The sequence below is a fragment of the Artemia sp. Qi Xiang Cuo genome, chromosome 19 (genome assembly GCF_049724085.1).
Source record: "Artemia sp. Qi Xiang Cuo chromosome 19, ASM4972408v1, whole genome shotgun sequence".
NCBI classification, from domain to species: domain Eukaryota; kingdom Metazoa; phylum Arthropoda; class Branchiopoda; order Anostraca; family Artemiidae; genus Artemia; species Artemia sp. Qi Xiang Cuo.
Window position 1 is genome coordinate 31,663,507 of NC_142812.1, and position 21,330 is coordinate 31,684,836.

Consider the following 21,330-nt stretch of genomic DNA (forward strand, 5'->3'; position numbering starts at 1 on the left):
ATATGCATTCCAAGATACCACAGCTTTAGTTCATAATCAATTTACTGAAGGATTTTGCTTTACAACACATTTGAGCCGAGATTAAATTGTTGATGGCTTGCTTGTCTGAAATGCTACTCCAAATACAGGTAAATGCAAGCAAAGTATTTGTGAAAGCATTCACGTTAAAAAAAAAACGGAAAAAAACACGTTTTTGGTAAATTGTTTAATTTTATTAAATAAGGGATCCCATATTAATTTAAGTGGCGGTCGCTCCTCTCATTCCCCAAGTTTAAAAGTGAAATGGAGATTCCCATCGAATTAAAATAAGAATTATTCTTAAATGAGTATTGTTATATGCTAAGATTCTGAAGAACTAATTAATTCCTATATATAAGTTTTTTTTTGCTCAAAGTTGTATAATGAAACAGCTGTTGATAAGAAATTACCAAAAAGCAAAGCAGCAAACAATATCAGAAAATTTTTGGACATAGAGTAAGGCAAAATAAGGGCGTAAAGGGACGGGGGGAGGTCTGTGATGCAGTTAAACTGGAAGCAACTCTTAAAATTCAATAAATATAAAAACATTCTTATTTTAATGAAGTGAAAATTTTGTTATTACAGGGTTTAGTTTAGACACAAAATCTACTTTTTTTAAATTTTAAGTTTAATATAAATTTAATTTTCCACTGATTAATGGTACATTTGCCCCTTTCAACCCTGTGTCGTAAACTACGGCAAAACACATTTAAGGGTTCAGATTTTGTATGGGTACAAAATAATCTTTTTTTTGTATTTCGTTTATTTATGATCTAAGTTATATATATATATGTTACGGTGAATGTCCAAAATCTAGTTAATGTCGATATTCACCGGTGAATGTTCGAAATTCCCTTTTCTCTCTTTCGGTTCAATTAGCTTTGCGAGTCAGCTTTTTCAGTCTTATGCAACCTATGATGGTAAAAGTTAAAGTTAGGTTAGATTAGGTTAGGCTAAATTTGGTTCTAAATATCAAAATGAGTTAAAAATCTAACTTAAGCTAACCTAAACCAACCTAACCATGTCTAATCAAACCAAATCTAATCTAACCTAACGTCCCATCATCAAACCTTGCATTAAATTGATTCCTTGCATCATCAAACCTTGAATTGAATATATATATATATATATATATATATATATATATATATATATATATATATATATATATATATATATATATATATATATACAATATATATATACATATAGCCTAAGATCCCTGCATAAAAACTGGAAAATGTTAGCTTAGAGTTGTACCTCTTTGACTTCAGACACCCTCCTCCCCCCCACTTAAAAATACTTTAAAAAATTAATTTCCTCTCAGATTGATCGATTTTTCTTTATTCTAGAAAAATCCCCTTTTTCCGTCATTTTCGGGGAAAATTCTATGATCCGACCACTGGTTGTATATCCCCATACAATCATTGGCATATATTGTCTTCAAGCTATTATTTTTATCGAGTTCTGCTTATCAAACAGTTCATGTTAATAAACTTTAAATAAGGAGCGAAGCGGCTGAATAGTAACCAAGACTCTAAATAAACGGGATTTTGATATCAATAGACATATCAAAAGAATCAGCTTATTATGATGAATCCAAACATATAAGATTCTAATTCAACATCTTTATTAAATATAATTCATACCGGCTTGACGACCGGTTACAAACAAAGCACAAATATGATTCATTAAGTTATTTTAAAAAAAGGGCGGAACATCCCCTAAAAGTAAAGAAATCTTAATGAAAATCACACCATCAAATTCAGCGCATCCGAGAACCCTATTTAAGAAGTTTCAAGCTCCCATCTGTAATAATGTGGAATTTTATATTTTTTTGCCAGAAGAAAGGTCGCGGATGCGTATTTATTATTTTCCCCAGGGGTGATCACATCGAACCTATAGTCCTAGAATAACGGGAAAGGGCTCATTCAAACGAAAATTAAAAGTTCTAGTGCCCTTTTAAAGTTACCAAAAAGATTGGATGGCTGTTAGCCCCCCTCCTACCCCTTTTTCATCAAAGTCGTCCCATCAAAATTTTGAGATAGCCGTTTTGTTCAGTACAGTTGAACAGCCCAGCAACTATGCCTTTGGGGATAACCTGACCCACACCCCACAACCCCTGAGGGTCTGTAAGTCATGAAGTTTGCCCGTTCTTTACGTATAGTATTTGTTATTGGAAAGTATACAGACATTTTGCGGGGGGGGGGGGGCGGGGATTTCTGCTGGGAGATTTTCCACGGGGATAATTTTCCACAGGGAGGGAAGCTTCCAGGGGGTGAGCTTTCCATGGGGAATTCTACACTTTCGGAATTTTCCAAAACTCCTATACGAAATCCTTTTCATTTGTCTTACTTTTTCATGCCGATTAAATTTTACATGTGTATATGTTAATCGAGGACATGTCCGGGGGAAAATTTTTAAAGGGTTGGAATAGTCTAGAGTATTTTTCAACAGAAGGGGGGGGGGGGGGTGAGGGTCCACGGGAGAAATTCTCCGTGCGGGAGTTTTCCAAGGACTAAATTTTCCAGATTTCTTTTTTTTCTGCTGGAGCAACTTTCTACTAGGAGGCCGGGGGAAGGGGAGTAGTTTCGGGAAGAATTTCCACTGAGGGAAGATTTTTAAAAACAATCAATTTTTTTTTTAATGAAAGTGTACTAAGAAAATTTTTTCAGTCGGAATCGTCCGCAAGAAATTTCTCGGGGGAAACTTTTTTTTTTTTTTAGCTAGAATGGAATTTTCTGGGGGGGAGGGGTGTGTTTTAAGCGGAAAGAACATTCCATGGAGAAATTTTCCTTGGGGGGGGGTGGGAAGGAGTTTTACATGGAGGAGGAGCCGGATTTCCAGGCATTATTTAAGAACGATCCGAAATAAAATAAAAAACATGTTTTTTCAACTGAAAGTAAGAAGCATTATTAAAACTTAAAACGAACAGAAATTATTACGTACATGAAGGAGGCTGCCCCCTCTTCAATACTTCGCTCTTTACGCTAACGTTTTTTTTTAGAACTTTTAAACAGCTTATTATTCAAATTAAACAAACCTGTGTCTCAGGAGTCGTTTCGTAACTTCTATTCGTTTTAAGTTGTGATATTGCTCCTTACTTTCAGTCGACAAAATTTGTTTTTATTTATCTATTTATGCATTGTTTATATTTTTTTATATTTATTTATACAATGAACGGTTTGACAGAATACAACAACAGAAAGAATTAACACATGACTTTTACGCTAAGCACATCAATAGATAGATAGATCGTGTATTTCAAAAGCCCAAGAGCCATATAGGCCTACACACAAAAATTTAAGAAAAATAAAGAAATCACAACAGAACAAATTACGAAACACACATTAACATGATACATAGCGTAAAAAACACTATGGTAAATTATCGAGAAAATAATTTTAATTTCATATGATTAATAATAATTAATTGTAAAAAATTTTCCTTCTTTCTAATCCCTTCTCTATGTACGCACCAATACGAAATATTGTGGTTGGATTACTACTTTGTAAGATTTTTGGAAGCAGCAAAACAATCCCATGTAAGTAATTTCCCCTTAAATCAGAGAGCACCGGGCACTTTCGGAGAAAATGGTCCAAATCTTCGTCCTCATCCCTACAAAGAGGACACACAGTCATACCGAATCAATATGCTATGGCTGAAAACAACCCATTTCCATCAAAATGGTTACCATAGAAAATCAGGGACTAAAGAGGAAATGAGCTATTTTTGGAGAATCCAAATTTATTTAAATAACCCTCAGTGGCAAATAATAATCTTTTCCTCAAAACTACCGCGTCCACCACTTTTCTCAGAAGTTTTCACTTACGAAATAGAATGAATGAACCTAGGCTTAGTATATATAGATAAAGCTGACAACTTTATTGCTAATAATTTACTTTTTGTCATTTATATGATCCCCTATTCGACGGTAATATTTATATCATTATTTTACTACTTTTTTTCTTTTATTCTTCTCTACCCTTGCGAAATTCCCGTCTATAAATGTCACTATGACATAAAAAGGATTTGGAGGATAATAACCCACGTAGTTGATTGGAATTGGTTGAACCATATATCATACTAAGAAAAAAGCAACCTTTTTTTCAATGAAATCAGAAGATCCCATCCTGGCTAAGAAGTAACAGATGATGTTCTATTACTCTGACTAAATTTTTAGTCGGAAGCGTTAAAGAAGAAAGAACAAAAATTACAATTCGGCAGTTCAAAAACACAACAGTTGGGATTATTAATTAAAAGGTAGAGAAATGGGCAAAGGTTATACATTTCTCGTTTTGATTTTTTATCAATGATCTAGTGGAACAAATGAACTATTAAGTTTTTTTCCCATATGAAAACGGAAAATGTTTTTAAGTTTATTTGAGGGTTTAGTCAGCCATATTGGCTTTAGAAATAAAAAAAAGAAAACCTAAATAAAAGAATTAAAATTAGAAATAAAATAAATAAAAATTTAGATATAAAATACGCCGATAAACTGAAGAACAAACCGGAGGCTATTTTACGCGAGAGTAATTGTATGTGGGGAAATTTTCCATGCGAGGAATTTTCGTGAAAGGAGGAGCTTTCCAGGGGAAATTATCCACGGTGAGCGTTTTCCCGACATGACTAGAAAAACGACCAGACATTATATAAAAACAATTTTTTTTCAACTGAAATTCAGGAGCACATTTAAAACTTAAAACAAACAGAAATGATTTTGTACTTGATGGGCTGTCCTCTCCTCAATCCCTCGCTCGTAACCCTCAACTTTTTTAATGCTTTAAAAAAGCTTCTTATTCCAATTCAACGGTCCTAGTGCATCAGCAGTTGTTCATAAAAGTCAAAATTTAGCGTAAAGAGCGAGGAGTTGGTGAGGAGGAAGCCCCCTCATGTACGGAATGATTTCTGTTCGTTACAAGTTATGATGCTGCTCCTTAATTTCAGTTAAAAAAAAAAAAGTTTTTTTATTTAATTTACAAAAAGGGCAAGAAAAAGAAAGCATGAAAAACGAAAATAAAAGTGACAAAAGTAAGAGAAATAGATAATCCCAAGAGGATTTGCAAGACATGAAATTGGTAAATTATATGTCAACAAGAGGAGTAGAAATACCAAGAATCAACTGCAAGTGGTAATGAAATTGACAAATAATATGTTATTATTAATAATTTGTTAATAATGTTGTTATGGGTAATTAGGCTTTGAAATAGAATTTAAAGGAAAGCTTAAAGGGAATAATTGTTTTAGTCAGTTTAAGTCATCAAAATAATCGGGTGAAAATGGGGGCAACCGTCAGATCAGCGATTGTAAATAATAATTATTGATCACCTCTTCATATTGACCAGCCATATTTCCTCAAGAGGCTTAGGCTACATAGTAGAAGTACGAATCAAGCTTTTTCTGATACGAATATCTTTTAGTCAGTTTTTGAGCCAGAAGAATGATGCCAGTCTTCTTCTTAGGCCCGTGAGCTGAACAAGAATTATCAGAGAACTGAAGATGAGCCCAAGCGCTTCGGGGTTTTCTTAACTGTTGGTAAATTTATTTTGCCCGTGGCTGAACAAGAATTATCAGAGAACTGAAGATGAGCCCAAGCGCTTCGGGGTTTTCTTAACTGTTGGTAAATTTATTTTGCCCGTGGCTGAACAAGAATTATCAGAGAACTGAAGATGAGCCCAAGCGCTTCGGGGTTTTCTTAACTGTTGGTAAATTTATTTTGCCCGTGGCTGAACAAGAATTATCAGAGAACTGAAGATGAGCCCAAGCGCTTCGGGGTTTTCTTAACTGTTGGTAAATTTATTTTGCCCGTGGCTGAACAAGAATTATCAGAGAACTGAAGATGAGCCCAAGCGCTTCGGGGTTTTCTTAACTGTTGGTAAATTTATTTTGCCTCAATTTTATTGTAGGTTTATAAGCTTATTAATGGGTGTTTAAGGGTATTTTCCTACTGTTCTTAAGAGGGATAAAATTGAGCCGCTATTTAACGAAAGAAATGAAAAGAACATTTAGCAAATATAGGTCAATTTCTTTCTTACTAGTTCTATCTCAGTCAACTGAAAATTTCTTTTTTTAAAGAACGGACAAATTTTTAGATAGAATTCAGTTTTTATTTGTTAATCATTTTGGCTTGAAGGGAGCTTGATGCAACGCTATTCATTTTTTAACAGTGTGTATTAATGATTGACTGAATAGTAATCTAAACATTTTGGATTTTTGTGTGTGTTTGTGTTTAAAAGCGTGTGATACCTTGACCATCAAATTTTTTTTAAGTAAAATTGCTATGTAAATCGTGAAATTTGTAGAAACATATCCTAGATTTTTCTTTTTATTTTAAATATGGAATTATTTTGTGTCATATAGAGGATGCTCATTGATATGATAATGGAGTCCCCCACATATTTTCCTTGGGAGCTTTTATTTGTTGTTTAAACTAATGAATTACACCTAGAACTTAATAGATCTTAGCAATCAAGATCGAATTTTTAGCAACATTCATGATGCGAGTCGGCCTTTTTCAATGGCCTTTTTTGTTGAAAAAAAAGCATTAAAAAACGCGTCAGGAATTTGTTTATATGCATTTTTGTTACGTTTTTAAGAGTCATACCGAAATTTCCGGACGGGGGGTTCAACCTTCCAAAATTTGAAGGGGAGAGGACAAATGATGCTTATATAATTACAATTATTAGTTTCAGATCCATCCATTCACCAAGACAGGAATATATTGTCACTTATATTTTTCTCAGAAAATGACCTTAACTTGCTGAAGAAATAGGAAAATTTTCCTATTTTCGCAATTTTCTGACATATTTTTAACGTGTTTTTTTTTTCAATATACAGAAATTACAGAAGATCTTCGTAAGTTTTACCGAATCGCTACTCGATTTATGCCCAATTTTCTGCAGAAATCAGGAATTTTGCTAAATTTCTGCCGATTTCGCAAAATTTCTGCCGAAGTTTTCACCTTCGGTGAAAATTTTTACCAAATACCAAAAATTTGGGGGGTGGCACACCCCCCCCCCCTTGGGACACCCCTGGGTATCAGTCACAGTAGTGACAGTATTTCCAAATGACTGGCCTTGTGAACGGCTAAATCATTTCCTATATCATATCAGATAGACTTTGAAGGAGAAGCCCTTTCATTATTATTCCAGGAGAAAAGGTAAATGTAAGGGTAGACTATTACAAATGAATCAGAATGGATTTGAGGGTTGATTAATTAATTAACTGATTTGATTAATTAAAGTGGTTGATGATCACAGTCTGAAAAATTCTCTGACGTCGGCGTAAGAAAAGAAAATGGAAAAATTCACTTGCGACAGTAACACCAGCAAGCACCCAACTGCAATCCTAATGCATTTATAGCTTCTGTTTGTTGCCTGTCAAGAGATATACCCAATCCAAAGTGTGATTTTTTATAATTTCATGTCCGCCGATTCTAGGCCCGTCTTATTCACTTTTTTCTCCTTTAAGGCTATATAGCAAAGCTATTCCATGAATATGATTCTTAATTCACCCTGATGACATGTTCAGGCCTAATCCATTTTTCCCAAAGTAAGCTACACTTGACCGTTGAAAAAACACGACCGTTGATTTAACTATTGATGGCAGGCAATTCTCACAAGGGAATGAATTCCAGATCAAAAGCTAAATCAAACTTACATTATTTAGGACCGTTAAGAGCTTTACCGTTTTTATTTCTGGAAATCAGACCTCCTTCCTACCCATTTAAGCTTCTTCATTACCTAGTTGAAAGCCATGCTTTTGAATTAAAATTATTAATTTCAACATTTGACCAAAGACCTTAGCTGTATTTTTCTGATGGAGTAATGAGTTAAGTACTTCCATAGAAGCGTTGGAAAAGTCGTTTTTCTATCGTCCACGAAAGAAATGTAAGCGGCAAGTTTCAGCCTTTGAAGCACCAAAATTTCTAGTGTTTACTTTTCAAATTAATTCCTAGGTGCACTTCATATCATCTATGGTACTCAAGTGACCTTGAAAGATGTATCAAGTGCTTAGAATGAAAAAGTTCAAATTGGGAAACGTGCGTAATTTCATATTTTGGCTCCCAGAAAATCCTCCCCCAGAGAATTTGTTCCTCTTACAAAGTTTTTGCACTTGGTAACAAGGGAAAGAAAAATTGAATTCCTTTGAAAAATGTTTGGCTGAAAAATGATGGGTCAATGTTGTATATGCTTCAACAGATTTGATACCACATTTTGAAGCGGTGCTAAATGAGTGCAAAGCAAGATGGGGAAGGATCCTGGGGGTAAAGTGCAGACACTCACGTACAACCATAAACCCAAAGACACGGGCACACATAAACACACAGTAGCTTACATAGGCCTAAAAACACACATCTATACACATACAACTGCATATATACAGATACACCCCGAGACATATGGACGCACATACACACTTTTCCTAGACAAAGCCCACTCTTAGACTAGATATTCTCTAAGCTTTGGGGTACATACGTATCACCTCAATTGACCTTACTTAAGCATAATTTTCTAAACAATTATCCCAAGTCTTTTTTCGCATCAATTAGTATATAAACAAAAGTTTTCATAAGGTTAGTCAAAGCAGACGGACATACAGCGAGGGAACCTTACAGCATGACCCTCCTCAAAATCTGTGTATTTCTATGACTGTTCTCAGACACTCCCACGTTACCCGATGGTCCGGTTGGTTTGTAATCTCGGAAAACTACCCCCCCCCCCAAACAAATTACCACATACTCTCCTAAGTTACAGAGATACAAATTTTGACGCCATCTCAAAATAACACAGTGACAATGAAGGACCAATGCTTTTAGTCTATGTAGGTTACTTCTGATTGACTATGATGGTTATGCTAAATTGACATTTTCGAAAAAAAGGGACTAAATACCGCCTGCTTCGTTTTTTATGACAGCCTCTAAAACTAATGGAAAACTTATTTGTATATTTTCTTGTATTTTACTGTTGAAAATAAATGTTCTTGGAATTATTATTTTTGGTAAGTTGATCTAAAAGGAGATGAAACAACAACATAGGTACAAGATTACTACTGAAAAATACGCATCAGGGTTGTCCATTAAAAGTCCTTAAAACGCTTGCTTTAAGCCTCAGTTCGTATCTCACGGTGCGGATTGAATGTTTGCCATAAATTTCTCCTTACACAAAAATATCACGCAGAAAAAGATTTTTTTGAAGCTCTGCTAAATTGCGTTTGCCAGTACAGAATTTAAAGAATTTTATATCCTGCTTAGTAACCACGACCAAGGAACATATTATCAAGTTTTACTAGTTTCAAGTCCTACAGAAAAAACAACAGTTTTTACTATTGTTTTTGATTAGCAGTTAAAGTGGTTACGACTTTTCTTTTGTCTTGAAGCAAATTTCAGATTCAAATTCTTTTGTTCGTAGAATAAACTTGTACTTTTGTGTATCAGAGACATGAGATTTAAGCTGATTTTTGAAAAAAAATGCTAACAATTACAAAATAACATCAGATAAGCTGTGAAGTTATTCAGCAAAGAAAATTTGTACGACTTAAAAAAAATATCATGTCTAGAATATTGGAGTGCCAATTTCGAATTCCAATCGACTTTTCAAATATGCAAATTTGTACTTCTTAAGTTTTCGCAGAACATGTCTCTCACCAAAAGAGCGTTATAAAAAAAAACAAAAAACATATAACACAGGCATTTTGTTCCGCGTGTTATCACCCTTCAACTATGCAAAGGTAGATTTTTTGCGTAATTTCTTTTTCCCATCTTGAGTTTTTTAAATAAATTCGTCGCAGCATCAAGCCGCCCAACCACACATACCTCCTCTTTCTAAAACTAATTAGAATTTAAATTTTGGCTAATTAAAGCTAATCAGGAGACCTAGTGAAAAAAAAAAGATTAGCCAAATAGCATGCCTTATTTAGGTTTATAGATTACAAAAATTATGTTGATTTACCTTTGAACTAAGGGAAATTGGACATTTTATTGTCCTAGAAATTCTTGGTCTCAGCTAACTTGTATTAAATAGTAAACAAGCCTCTCAAAACTGCGCCAAGAACACACATAAACTCTTTTTCTGAAAGAAGTTACGAATACGCCATTTGATTTTTACCCCGCATTTAATAGACGTTGTTAAAGTTAACTACAATACCTTAATGAATAAGTGTATTTTACTCTAATGAACGCGGTTTAGACGGCAAAATTATTTTACTAAAAAACAAAAAATTGTAGTGCCATAGAACCTTTAAAACTAACAAAAAATATGTTTAAGTTATCCTGGATAAATTTACCAAGAATTTTCGATCTGTACATTGAAGGATTGCAGTTCATTAAGCTTAGAAACACAATAAGAAAATAATACTTGTAATTAGTTCCAACAAGCACTTTGGGATGCATCCAATATTTGCGATTCATTAACGCCAAAAATAGCGAAACTAATTGTAACTATTACTACTACTACTAACAACTCACCGCAGCACACAGCCGCTCGAGGTTAACACAGCGACACATGCCCTTCCTCTATCTCAATCCATTCAAAGCCTCCATGCTTACACTCTCCCAGGGGGTCCCCATTTCCCTTAAATCTTTCCTTACGACATTCTCCCATCCCAACAGAGGACAACCTGCTTTCCGTTTAGCCTTCGACGGTTGGCCAATAAGGACAATCTGTCATCCTTCATTCGCAGAATATGCCCTAGCCATCTCAACCTTTCCCTCATTATAGACCTAGAAAGCGGGATCGAAATACACCTTTAGTACACACTACTGTTTGAAACACGGTCAGTCACCCAAAACAATCCGTAGGCAATTTCTCTGGAAAACAGCTAGCAAATCTTCCTTTGATTTTCGGAGCGCCTGTGCTTCAGAACCATATTTAAAAGCTGTTATCACTGCAGCTTCCGATATTCTAATCTTGGTTCGCAGACTTATCTTCCTATTCTTCCAAACTTTTTTTTATTCTTCCAAACTGTGAAAAAATACCCCCAGCCTTGGCAACTATGAAAGATAACCCCAGCCTTTTCGTTACCCAGCGTCATCTTTTCATCTGCACTTATTCCTAGCCTTAGCGATTTAGTCTTCTTAACATTAGTTTCCAAACCTATTTTAGCACCTTGAACTCGCAAAACCTCTATAAATTCATTCTTTTTGCTCACACTTTCATCTGGGATGCTTAAATGACCAGCATAATATAAGTCCAAGAAAGTTTTCTTTCCCATTTGATTCTGTGCCTCCCCATTGCCTTTCCTATGCTCCTTAAGACAAAGTCCATCAAAATGATCCATATAAATGGGGATAGAATACAACCCTGCTTAATTCCTGATTTAATACGAAACCAACAACTACCCTCATTTCCAACCTTAACCGCAGCAGTGTTATTCTGGTACACAGCACTAATCATTTTAATGTATTTGTCTGGTATACCATACAGCGATAGGACGTTCGCTAGAGCTCCTCTATCAGTTGAATCGAACGATTGTTCTTAATCTATAAAACTGAGGACTAAAGGTGTTTGATGACTCAGGCACTTCTCAATTATTAAGCTAAGAGTGAAAATTTGGTCAACAAATCCACTATGCTTCCTAAAACCGCACTGTTTTTCTCTTAAAACTTTGTGTACAGCATCTTAAGTATAAAAAGTATGATCATAATACGTATTTTGCTACCTACAGATACCAGGCCAGTGACTATAATTACCACGCTCACTCTTATCAACTTTTTTATACAAAGGTTTAATTAAGGTTTTCCTAAAATCGCTAGGTACTTCCCCTTTTTCAAAAATTATATTCATTATCTTTAATAACTTATTTCTAACCTCATAGGCATCATATTTAAAAAATGCATTTACCACACTATCAGCACCTGGGGCATTATTATTATTTAATCCTTTTAGTACTGTCACTAATTCTTCTTCACAAAATAAATCTTCCTACACATCAGAGTTATCACTCATTTTTCTCTGCATTTTTTCCTGTAGCTCTGTCTCGGTTTAGAACATTCTCAAAATACTCTGCCCATCTTTCTTTAACTCTCTCCTTATTTCTAATTGTGGCCCCGTTCCTATCTTTAACTTTTGGTCTAGCTGCATCTTCCAGATCCTCGGCAATAGTATGCACGTAACTATTGCTAGAAATGCAACAAATAGCTGCACAATGATTGTGCTTCCCTTAACACCAAGAAAAAGACTCCGGTCCGTGGTAAGTCTCTGTTCCAACTAAAAACTAGAATACTTCGCCTAATATTTTTAGGCCTAATCATACTGATTTTTAACGTATTTTCCTGAAAACGTATGGTCCTTCGAACCAAACTTAAGGAGGTCACCTCACTCGTCCCGGTGTGGCTGAAAGTATTCCTATAAATTTCTTTTATTTATTTCGCCGACAGAAAAAAATGGAGGGAACAAGTTCTCTTTTTTGCTGTTTTACAATTCAGCCAACTAATTCAAAACATGTTCTGGCATATAAAAACATACATGTTTTATGGTCACTTCGAACGGAGACAACTGACCGATTAATAATTTTGCATTAGATTGTGGAAAAAGCCGTAAAAAGAGGTTTTTGCGGCTTTTGCTGTGGCTACATTAAAATTTTGGCAATATGTATCTGGTTATTGTTCTTGATTTTTTCTAGATCAATGAGAGAAACCAACACATAATATAGTCGTATAATCCTTTCCTAATAAATCTCCTTTACAATTTGGAATTAATGATAAAGCTGGAACAACGTATTTATTGTTTTATTTCGCTTTGAAGAAATCTAAGACTTAAATGTGCTAAGTTTAATATCTGACATCAATTGGGCCTGCAAAGAAAGACCGGGATTAGCTCCCTCTCAGATCACCAATTGGTTAAAAATGAAACATTTTGCAATTTTCGAAAAAATCTCATTTCCGACAAAAAAAGTTTTTCCAATTACCCCCCCCCCCACCCCCGCCCCCAGCCCAACCCAGGAAGAATCACTGCAACCATGCCCTACGTATGGCCCACTTTCTGGCAGAAATCTTGCCTCACGCACAGCCTATTGAAAAGAGGGTATAATTTTTTCAAATTAAAGTTCAACAACACCATTTGTAAGTATAAACGATTTTACCTCCTTTCTTTGAATCGAATAACTAGGGAAAACCAAAAAACGTCCTAATCTTCTAATAAAGCTTTCTCATTATTTCTATCGAATTGCACAAACAAGGAAAAAGTATCCCTTTCTATCTCGAAGCAGAGAAAACTTTCTGTAAAAAAAAGAAACATCTTAGAAACAAATTTTGTGTCAGTTACCAGGCAAATTCAACGAACAAAACTGGGAAAAAGCTAAGACACGCTGCATCAGGTACAGTATATCAGACAATTACGCAAGGAGCGTTATTTCATAAACCTCATTATTTCTATGATTATCCTTACATCCCTAAATGTTTTAGACAAAATCGTGCTAAGAACGAAAGGATGCATGTCAAACTTCTTTCTAAAATTATATAGTAAGTGCGAAAAACTTTCTTGTGGGATTTTGTCCACTAGACGCATTTCAGAGGCGTATTTACTTCACAGAAGGTAGAGGGGAAATTTCAGCATCTCTAGCTCAAAGACTATAAAAAAAAGAAATTATGTATTATATATACCAAAATGAAGCTTTCTATCGAATATAATAGAAACATCTTAGACATGAATTTTGTCTGGGTTACAAGGCAAATTCAAACCAGTTTCGCCACATCAACTGCCAGCCACGCATTTCTCCCGGATTTGAGTGATTTGAATGTCAAATCAATTGCTCCATTAGAAAATAATTAATGACAATGGTAGCTAAAACGTTGCTTGTTGTTATTACGTTTTAAAAATCATATGACGAAAACATTTATTAGACTTTCTGTCTTCTTGTTTGAGCAGGGCTGCCACTCCTAGGGGTTTATCAGAATATCTTGGAATTTGTGTCTGAAGCTGGAGCTTGTGCAAAGGTACGTATATTAGACAATACCCTCAAAAAGTATATTGTATATGTATATCATTACTATTTAATATCTTGAATTTTTCTCACACCCGTGAGAATTTTATTTATTTTTTTTTTTTTGGGGGGGGGGGAGAGAATCTCTGTATATTCTCAAAGTCAGTGACAGCCCTCTATTTCAATATAGAGGATTTTCTCAAGTATATTTTAGTATAGATTTACAAAAAATAACTTTTGACCGTCTGAAAACTCAAACTGGAATTGTACTTTGGCTTTTTCATTGAAAAGGATTATATATTTTCAGGACGTTTTACAACAGAAACGAATTTTACTGATAAAATTACTTCAGTGCAGAGAGAATATATTTCATTTTAAATGAAATGGGCTTTGTGCACCAACGTAACCTTTGATTTTGAGACACATCTGTACGCTAAACACATGAAACTGTTTAATAATAAATATAACAACTGAACATCAAACAGGATACGGCAAAATGACCAATCAATAAGACAATTTGTCCCTTTGCCGACACAATTTACACGCAACAAAATAAAGTGGTGGATGGGTTAAATTTATTGCAGAAAAAAACAAAAAAAAACGTAGCCCTTTCGGAATCATAAACCCAACAATAAATACTCAATCCGTCACATATCTAAGGGTTCGGCGTAAAAAGTAATAAAATGGATCATTCGTAGGAAACATACATAGCTTGCGATAACAGGTAACCTATCTATATTTATACGTAAGAGCAGAATCCCCCTCTCCCGAGTATGAGCCCGAGGAATTCCTTCCCCCAAGGATTAAAAAAAGTGGAACACACTGAAATACACAAAGATACCGTTATTTGGGTAAAAAGATATACCCTTTTCAGCCATCAGATTGAACAGTCAACTAGTAATTACGAAAGCCTTAAAAGAAAGTGGACAAAGCATTTTGAGAATGTGTTAAACTGTTATAAAATTGTGGGAAATGATACAGAAAAGAATAAAGAAAATCGACACTTTGGAGGACAATTCATTTTGTGAGAAGGGATTAGAGACAGCAGTAACAAGATTGAAAAGTAATAAGGCTGAGGTGCTGATTGCGAGGTTAATCACTTTTTCAAATTGGGTGGTTGCGATATTAGCATAAATCATTCAAGAATATGAACATGATTTTTGAAAAGGGGAAGCACCTAGTGACTCTAAGAAAGCTTTAATCAAACCCTTTTATAAGCAAGGTGATAAGAGTAAGCATGGGATTTACATAGGCATTAGCTGGATATACCTCGCACGTTGACACTTGTTATATAATTTGCACGTTGACACTTGTTATAGTATGAGATTCTGTAGATAACGTACCAAATTTTCACTCTTAGATTTACAATTAAAAAGTATCTTAATCACCAGACCTTCCCTTTTTTAGACCTAAAAATCCCACCGGCTTTCCTCTCAGTGATCCAAATATCTTTAAAATCCAAAACTAATAACTATATTTATGTACAACCAACACATAAAAACAAATAATTTTAAAAACTTAAACTTAGCAATTAATCCTTAAGTTTAAGTTAAAAAGAAACCAAACTTAATTTTGGAAAATTCTACAACCAATTACCAAATCAAAAAACTATCCAGACGTTTTTCAGGGTGCCCATCATAGGGCCCCCTTTCCATGGTAGAAACAAAATTATAGTAAAATTAACGAAATTACTTTTCAATCACTCCAATATCTCCTTGTTTACCATGAATTCCTTTCCTCCCAAATTATTTCCAAATGCTCTAAATTCATCCACAAGAAAAACCCTGTCTTTACATCCTCTTACGCAAAAAAAACAACAAATTACAGGTTATGATAAGGATAAACATCCTCCAGAGCCATTGATGGCGCAAAGGGGGTCAAATCACCAATTCAGTTGCCGGGTCTTTTACAGAGACAATTTCTTTTGAATCCTTTCTTGTGACCTTCTTCATCCCATTCAAGGACAACCTGCATTTTGATGACCTCAAACGGAGACCAAAAAGTCCAACCTGGGGCAATCAGTCATCCTTTGTTCCTCCAGTAAAAAATATTGAAAATTCTTGCATGGTTGGTGTTTAAATAAGGTACAATACGCCTACCTTTCTGCAAAAAAAATTGCAGTGGGAGATGCGGGAATGTTTTGAAGCACTTGCAAGCCCTCTTTGCGCCTCCAATAATACAGATCAAAATGTTTGTGTTATTATTTTCTCAAATGAGATGAAGCATACCTACCTATTTACTAAAAAAAAAAAAAAAAAAAAAAAAAAAAAAAAAAAAAAAAAATAAAAAAAAAAAAAACGGGGAAGGAAGGGAGATGACGGAAGGGACCAAGGACTTACTTTGTACATTCTACTTATTTTTTTACCGAATCGGGACTGGTTATTCCATCAAATCTGGACTTAACCCGTTTTTGATCAGAGACATAATACTATTTTTCGATATGTAGCCCAACAATCAAGTTGTTAAGCCCTCCAAAGTTCTCATATGCTGCACCTTATCAACAGTATTTTCTAAAAAAGTATATATATATATATATATATAGTATATATATATATATATATATATATATATATATACATAAATATAAACATATGTGTATAAAATGATATATCACAATTTCGTCAACTCTTCAAAGAATGTTGATTAGGCTTAAATAAATCCATCTTAGTTAAAAAATTGATTTTCCCGACATGGCCAACTTTCTAATATCATTACCAAGAAAAGAGCAAATGGTAAACTCTAATTTCTTTAGTAATGGGAGAACTACTAAATTTTGTTAAAATAGAGATTTCCACTCAAAAGCAGAAAGAGAGTTCTAAGAAACTACAGCTTGGCAGAAAAACTCCAAATAGTCCTTTCTGACATAGAATATAGAACCCTATTTCAGCTGACACACTGTATGCTCTAGCTCAAGGACAAGTGAAATACTTTTTTTTTGGTTCCAGGCAAGAATTGTGCATAGCTTTCCAAGATATAATGCTATATTTACCAGCCTGGCCAGAGGTTCAAAATCTCTGGGAAAACACCAAAGGTTAGACCTCTGCCACTTCCTTGCCATACACTGAAATCAGCGGCATAAAAAAGGAAGAAGAAAAACAAATTGTTTCGCTACCCGCAAAGCAATTCTTTATCAGGCAAACTCTTCTTTGTGGTAGTCATTACACTGGCTAGCTGAATTCATTGATTTTCTGTACAAACGAAGAAATTTAAAGGCCTAAAGGGTCGTATAAAATATAATTAGTTTCAGGTGAGAATGAAGAGTAGCTGGAGAAATGAGGGAAGAGGAGGTTCGAAAATGTTAATTCTTTATTTGCTGATACGTCTTATAGCACAATGCAGCAGAGTATCCCTCCACTTCCTCCAAGGTCGTGGCTTACTCAAAGGTAAAATTGCCCATACAATTCTTATGAACTATTTATGGTAAAGTTTTGCAAGTAAAAGGCTAGCATAAAACCTAGTAGCCCAAGAAGTTACTACGAAGTTCATTGCATTCTATGTAAACCAATCAAACTTCAGATCTTCAACCTTCTATTGCAGAACAAGTTCGACGCTGGATCTCTAGGAAAAAGCAAATTGAAACTCTAATCAACAACTAACAATTCTTAGGATAGAAAAAAAAAAAAAAAAAAAAAAAACTATTCGAGATAGCAACTTAGATATTAAAATGATTTACCGGCCTAGCTTAATAAACGAATCGTTACAGCACAGACTCAACAGACACAAATAATTTTTTATATTTTATTTTGGGTACTCGTTATTCTTGACGTGAGTGTAGCATATTTCATTAATTTTGTCGAAAAACAAAAGAACAGCTTTAAATCATTGCCGTTTCTGCAACACTATTTACGTACATGGCGCATTGGTGCTCCACAATGAGACTCCTTTTCCGAGCGAGCTACTTTCCGTCTATGGCCAAACGAACAGTAGGTCCTCCCCGCAAGGGGTAGGAGGTTGTCGCAAAGAAAGACTTAAGAGAAATGAGTACTTCTTGGGAGGGTGAAAAGAGGGAGGCTTTGAACAGATTGGAATGGAGGAGGAGCGTGAATAGCTGTGTTGGCCTCAGGCGGCTTGGTGCTGCAGTGAACTGTTAGTAGTAGTTACGACGAGTCCCTCTTGTTGCTTCAATGCTAGCATGGTTTTAGAAAACAAATCTAATGATAACAAAAATACACTACATATACGACAGCAGAAGGCTAAATTCTTTGACTCTTACCTTGCAATGTTTCAAGCAGAAGGGACATTTAAGTTTTTCAATGAAGTTGTCACTTTTCCATTTTGATTACAGTTCGAAGGCTAAAAGTAAAACCAACGTTCAATTAATAAGGATAAAGATGTTCATTTAAACTCCAAGAATATAATTGGAAAATATCTAAGCTCACCTGTGGTAGTAGGTTTTCAGGCACTAAATGTTCAATTAAAGAATACTTCGTCTAGTCCTTTACTATCCCATCATCAGCCTGATTTTGACATCAATTGGTCGAAATGTCGCTTAATTGAAGAATTAGTGCCTGAAAAACTGCAGCTGCAATTTAACTTCAACACCATTTTCAGATATTGTCTGATAATTAGTTTGGCCCAAGAAATTATCGAAAAGCTGAAATTTTGGTGAATTCTAGGCCTGGCCAAAACAAAATGGTTAAAGTTCGGAAAGAATTTGTCTTGGAAATTTAATAGAAAATTACAGTAAATGCTGATTGCCCTATGTAGATTTAATCAAAATGAGCAATCCGTTTGCTGGCACGCCCAGCCATTCCACGAGGCCACCTACTCAACTATACTCTCCAAAATTGAATGAAAATTTAAATAAATTTTCACTGATATCACAAAGATCCAATATGAAACTACTAATTTTTTTTCCGGACTTTTACTGCCGAGCTCTTTTGTCCACCCTAGAACTTACCAGCAAAACCTAGGGTTCATAAGTCTTAGAATTTTCACAAATCTTTAGGATAACCCATGGGGCTTCTCGTAATGTACCATACCATAAAAAAGAGCCAAACCAATTAATATGTACATGGAGAATTTCCGTTAATTATCAAGTAAAATCCAAACATTCGCAAGCCAAATCGATGAAGTCTACTATAAACCAAAAACGAAGAGCAAGATCATTCACTGCTGGCAAGATTCAATTTGCTGGTGAAAAGCAAAAAAAATTTCTCAGAAAGTGAGCAATGTATTTCAGTGCACAGCTTCGACAAATATGCGTTGGTCAAATAATTGCTATGACAACCATCATAGTCCAAATATCCTAGCCCAAGAAACCATATACCTTGAATGTTTACATTTTGTTTAAAAAAGTCATCCCACTTCTCTGAACAAAAAAAAGTCCAAATAAAGGGTTCGCTGGTCACCGGCGATACCATATGGTAGACACAATATGCACGATTTTTGTGCGAGAGTAACATAGCCGCGCCTAAGTTGGGAAGTAAGATTAGCAGTTGGTTCAGTTATGGGATATCAGGAATTAAGCAGGTTTGTGACATATTCCGTTAATATGGAACCTTTTATTGAACTTTGTTCTAAAGAACACGGAAAAGGCTATGAAAGGTATCAGGTAGGAAGGTAACACTCTACTAGACTAAGATAATGCGGATTATTTGAGGGTCCTAAATATTTTTTTTTTTTTAGCAAAATGAACTAATTTTGAAGATTTTATTAGTCCTGGATAAAACATTGGTTTGAATGTAACATTAGACTGGGAATAATTACGGTGAAGGGTCAGACGTTAAGTAACTAGAAATTGATCAAGAGGATAGCTTCACTTATCTGGGTAGCATTACTAGTAAAGACGGTGGATACAGAGAAGATGTAAAAAGTAGAACAGACAGGCCGTGGAGTGTTTTTTTTGTAGCTGAAAAAAGATTAGAAGAATATGAAGACAACTATGCGAACTAATTTTAGAATATTGTAAGGCACGGTAATGACAGTGATGATGCATGTCTCTAAAGAGCGGACACCTCACATGGCTGAGGAAGACATGCTAAATATTTTCCAAGGGACTTGCCTAAGGATAGTTTTAATTACTTCTTTGGCTGACCGTATATCAAACGGTAACCTGTAAAAAAATTGTGGTTGGATCTCCCGCTTTCTACTGCTATAACGACAGAATGGCGAAGATGGCTGACCCACGTTTTACGAGTGAAGTAAGACAGATTGCCGAAGATTATACTTTTTGGTCATCCATCTAGAGCCAAAGACAATACAAGTCGTCCTTGAATGGAGTAAGAAAAGGTCATAAGAAAGGATTTAATGGGCACTGGAACTTCACGGAAAGTGCAGCTTTGAATAGATTGGAGCAGAGGAGAAGCGTGCCCAGTTATATTGGCCTCAGGCAGCTTGGTACTGCAATGAGTTGTTAGTAGTAGCAGCAGAAGCATATTTTCACTTTTATGGAAAAATGCAAAGGCAGTGTGGTCTAAGAAAATATTTTTTTAATTATTATTTTCCAACATGCTTGAGGAAAAAAATATGACAAAAAAGTCACAAATCTTTACTAAAACACACCATAGCTTTATATGTAGGTAAAACAAAATACTCATTTCAAAGAATCACTATCACTAGCCCCAAAGGGTCGAATTTGTATGTCGTGATAAAAAAATAACGAAAACAGGACAGAAACATCAAAAAAGTGTAAAAACAAATACACACTAAAAAAGAATTTTAACTTATCAAGTATTTTGCAGTAGGTTGCATCAAGACATGGCTAATTGTAGACAGAGAAAAGCCAAGACAGATAGTCCAAGTAATTGAGAGGCAAATGTTTAAATGGCTGGGGCACGGATATATATATATATATATATATATATATATATATATATATATATATATATATATATATATATATATATATATATATATATATATATATATATATATATATATATATATATATATATATATATATATATATATATATATATATATTAAAAACGTGTAAGAAAGGGAGGACAAGTGAACATAGACAAAAAATGGACAACACCTGTATCAGTAACAAAAAGAAAGAACCTACTAGGATGTTTTGTTGTTTTTTCCGTCATGTTTCGCAATGTTGTACATCTATTTGAAAAGTATCGGTCATGAACACCCATTTCCACTTTTTGGTTTGCAAAAGAAAAGAAAAAAAAACCTTGGGAGGCAACCAATACACAACTGGTTGTTACCGACCCACGGAAAAAGAAAGCAAAGACGCAGCAGCTACTAGATACAAATAGCGAATCCATACTTGATCACACTGTCATAAATATTTTCCCCGCAATTTTTACATTAGGATTTCGTTATAAAACTGGAAACCAATTATGAGAACATCTCTGCCAAGTTTTACTATCTTATCCTATTTTGCCGTGGTAAGCGTAAAAGAAGCTTGTCTATTTTTAGGGAAAAATATAAGAAATA

The 21,330-nt window shown here is 34.7% G+C and overlaps 1 protein-coding gene across 2 annotated transcripts in view; it reads right to left on the minus strand.

The window, feature by feature from the left end:
* Fdh (alcohol dehydrogenase class-3 Fdh) overlaps positions 1–21,330 on the minus strand; it is a 60,163-nt gene that overhangs the window by 17,965 nt on the left and 20,868 nt on the right. For both annotated transcript variants that reach the window (XM_089105577.1, XM_089105576.1), the window contains exon 9: positions 18,152–18,231. In XM_089105577.1, coding sequence (XP_088961703.1) covers positions 18,201–18,231 — 31 coding nt within the window. In that variant the 3' untranslated portion in view covers positions 18,152–18,200. The remainder of the gene's footprint in view (positions 1–18,151; positions 18,232–21,330) is intronic.